This window comes from Lithobates pipiens, unplaced genomic scaffold (assembly GCF_037356315.1).
Source record: "Lithobates pipiens isolate NorthernLeopardFrog02 unplaced genomic scaffold, aLitPip1_a1.2 Scaffold_1, whole genome shotgun sequence".
NCBI lineage: Eukaryota > Metazoa > Chordata > Amphibia > Anura > Ranidae > Lithobates > Lithobates pipiens.
Window position 1 is genome coordinate 150790059 of NW_027507685.1, and position 3920 is coordinate 150793978.

General features: G+C 47.1%; 1 protein-coding gene across 1 annotated transcript; it reads left to right on the forward strand.

The window, feature by feature from the left end:
• Positions 1 to 973: 973 nt before the first annotated feature.
• Positions 974 to 3357, forward strand: IER5L (immediate early response 5 like). Its single transcript, XM_077478475.1, has one exon. It carries the CDS (start codon positions 1046 to 1048, stop codon positions 2051 to 2053), a length of 1008 nt encoding a protein of 335 aa, XP_077334601.1. The 5' UTR covers positions 974 to 1045; the 3' UTR covers positions 2054 to 3357.
• The last annotated feature ends 563 nt before the right edge of the window (positions 3358 to 3920 follow it).

A 3920-nucleotide genomic window follows, 5' to 3' on the forward strand; every position in this document is an offset into this window, starting at 1 on the left:
GACACCTACTAACAAACATATGTAGCCATAGAACGCACCTCCTGCCACACCCCCTTAAAGGAGAATTAACCCGAAAAAAAGCTTAATTAAATGCACTTTTAGGATTTTTCTTTTTTTTTAACCACTACTATTCCTTTATATTGGCTTTTAAAATGTACAAATGCAGTGATTTAGAAATTAGATTAAAGGTTTAACATTGGGAAACAATTTTTGCTAGATAAAAAGTGCATTTTATATACAACTAATATGGATCAGACCAAAATGAGGGACGTTGCTCCAAATCAGGGACAGTCCATTAAAATCAGTGACAGTCCCTCCAAATCAGGGATAGCCCATTAAAATCAGGGACAGTTAGGAGGTATGTTACTAGCTGAGATGATAATAGAAAAATCCATAGCAAAGGGTCTAATTTCGTTGTGAACCCCCCATTAGGGCATCAAATGCGTTAAGAGGCATTTGTATACGTTCGCTGAGTATTGTTTCCGCCTTAATGCGTCAAAAAACGTGCTGTTAATGCATTTATTATTATTATTTAAGGTACTTGTATTGCACCGTGAATGTATGCAGCGCTTTACATATACATTGCACAGTCACATTGGTCATTATGTGACATTTATGGGCGCTCAGGTTTCTTTGCATGTCTGAATGAGCCCGATCAGTGGGAATGTGGGGTGAATGAGGGGTCTGGGGGGGAGCTGTCAGGCTTTGGGGTACTGAGATTTGGGGCCCCTCATCTCCCCCGGACATCTCGTCTCCGAAGTGTCTCTAATTCCCGGCAGCGCAGCTCACTTCGCTATTTGAATAGCACAAAGGAACCGCCGCGCTTCTATTGGCCGAGCGAGCCCGAGGTGGGCTGGGGCCGTCTATCCATCAAGGCTAACCGGCGTGTGTGATTGGCGGAGCGCGGGTGGGGCGGGAGCAGGCTGTCCGTATATAAAAGTCAGGGAGCCCAGGAAGAGCAGCACAAGCTGTGTATGAGCAGTGCGGAGTTGTATGAGAGGTGAGCGGGGGAGAAGCGGCGCACTCTCTCGCTCTGTGTGTATATATGATCGGAGACAGCCGGCTCTCCTCCTCCCCTGGAGCCCCCGGCAGGATGGAGTGCGCCCTGGACGCGCAGAGCCTGATCAGCCTATCGCTGCGGAAGATCCACAGTTCCCGCACCCAGCGGGGCGGCATCAAGCTGCACAAGAACCTGCTGGTCTCCTACGTGCTCCGCAACGCCCGGCAGCTCTACCTGAGCGAGCGCTACGCCGAGCTCTACCGGCAGCAGCAGCCCATGGAGTGCGGGCCGGAGCTGGAGGAGATCCCGGAGCTGAGCCCTCTCCAGATCCCCGAGGAAGGAGAGGACGAGATGCACCACCAGCTGCCCCGGATCCAGACCGGCACCGAGCTCCTGGAACCCGGACTGGACGAGCCACTGGAGCTGCCACCGTGCGCCCACACTCCGCACCCAGCCAAGGAGCTGCTCCACCACCCGACCGGCACCGGCTTCTACCCCCGGGGCTGCTGCCAGCAGGAGGACATCGAGCCGGCACACTGCAGCCAGACCACCGTGCTGGACTTGGACACTCACGTTGTCACCACCGTGGAGAACGGATTCCTCCACCAGGACTGCTGCGCTTCCCAGTGCCCGTGCCAAGGCGCACCGTCCCCCGCGCTCCCCTCCGCACCCACCGCTGTCGCCGCTGCGCCTTCACCGCTGCCGGCCAAGCGCAGGTACCCCCCGTCGGGGTACAGCTACAGCTGCTCGGTGGTGGAGGAGGAGGACGACGACGAGCTGGAGCCCCACTTTGTGCCCTGTAAGAGGGGCAGATACGAGGACTACTGCCCACAGCTAGCACCCCCTGAACACTCTCAGCACCCACCGCTGCAACTGCAGCAGCACCCCGCCGACTCGTCCAACATCTCCAACCTCATCTCTATCTTCGGATCGGGCTTCACCGGACTCATGGGCAGGCAGGCGGACTCGGAGCAAAGCCTCAACGGGCACTTGTGTGGCAAGCAGGCGCTGGCCAGCCTGGGCGCCTGGACTCGAGCCATAGTGGCTTTCTAGCAGAGGGACCCCCTCTTTGGCATGGATGGTTGGGGGGGTGTCTAATTAAAGGGGGTGTCTTCTCCTTTTTTTTGTGAAGGGCACTGAATTCAGGACTTGTACATAGAAAATGTTTTATAGAGACTGTACAGTAAAATATCTTGGACTTTATTTTTGCAAAGAAAGAAGAGCACCTATTTAATGATTTCTTTTTTTTGTTTTCTATTTTATTATTTTCTTTTAAAAGTGGTCTGTTATTGGTGTCACCTAAGGCAGAGGCTGCAGATAGAGGGGTTGCAAAGAGTCACAATTTTTTTTTCTGGGGGGGGGGGGTTCTCCTTGAAGCTCGCAGGGTGGGCTGTAATGGGAACTTCAGACCCCCACAACTCCATAGAGAGTTATATGCGCGCTTAAAGGGGGAGTCTGCCTGGTGTGTGCTGGGGTTAAATTAACCCCATCATTACTGGCTTTTTTTTTTTCCTGTGACTGGCTCAGTTAGCCACTTTTTTTTTCTTGGCACATCCTGAAACCACTCACAAGATTTTCTGGGGAAATGGCTAAAATGTTGTTCATATTCCTGGTGATCTCTTTCCTTCTCTTGTCTGCAGCCTTTTGTCCTTGACTATGAAGGCAGAAATAGTAACATTTTAACTTTATTCCTGTGTTTTTTTTTTTTTTGTTTTTTTTTTTTTTTTTTCCTCTACTGTGTTGTAACTTCAGTAGTGTGCAGTGTTTTAATGCAGTTTTTGCTACATTAGGAGGGTTGGTTTGGGGGTCTGTCAGGGTTGGAGAACAGCTTTCAGGGTTCTCCAACCCTGGCACCTCAACCCAAACCCCCTACTTCTATAGCATGTGGGATAATAATATTTTTTTTTTTTTTTGTTTTTTTGCTGAATTCTAAACACTATTCTTAGGACCATGTGCAGTACCCCCTCTCCACCCCCCCCCCCCCCTTTATATTTTATTCTAGAGTTCACTTGTTCTACTTTCAGCCTTCATTTAACTTTCATGAAACCAGCATTGTATGGTCTTGTGATCTGTCCATTTTTTATTTTATTTTTTTTGTTTTATATATATTTTTATATAATTTTTTTTGGCATTTAATCCTTTTGTTGTAAAAAGGTGGTTTAGGATAAAGCCTGCCATGCCAACATTCACATTTACAAGCACTATGTGTATTAAAATACGTTGCCAAACGTTTTTATTTTTGTGCTAACGACTCCTGTATTTTGTGTATATTGAACTGTATTATCACCGGGTAAACTGTTCAGATTTATTTGTTTAAATTTATAATCTTAAATAAAACAAAAACTTTATGCAATTCAGCTGGAGTTGTCACTGTCTCTCCTTCAGATCAAGTCTGGGCCAAATATGAATTGAATACTGAGGTTATAAATCCTAGGGTCTATTAAAACAAAACTTTTATTAAACTTTCTGAAAGTTCTGAGCGGAAATATGAACTGTGCCTTAACACTACAGAAAATGATGTACAAATTGTGGTATGCCATGGCAACCAATCAGCCTTCAGCCATTTTGGAGACATACTGAATCTTTGAAAGATTGCCCACCATGGGTACTACACTTTGTACATTCTTCTTATTAAATGATCTGTTGGGTGTCAAATGGTTGTAATTTTCAAGGGTGATCGAATTCGGTAATCGGCTATACATTTGGTTACCTAGATTCAGGAATAAGGGTGCTGCAGTGGTCTGATGGACTTTGAACAATATCACACAACACCCAAATGTTCTACCTTCACTGCAATTGTCAAGTCACCAACAGAAGGTTTCTATTGGTGACTTGAAGGTGGTGTTAGGGTAGACCATAAACTTTGACACATACACCAAAATAGTTCTTTAACCTAAAAACTATTGTCAAGTCACCAGGA

Excerpts from the sequence above, each read along its gene's own strand:
- IER5L (XM_077478475.1), top strand. The coding sequence starts at position 1,046 with ATGATCGGAGACAGCCGGCTCTCCTCCTCCCCTGGAGCCCCCGGCAGG.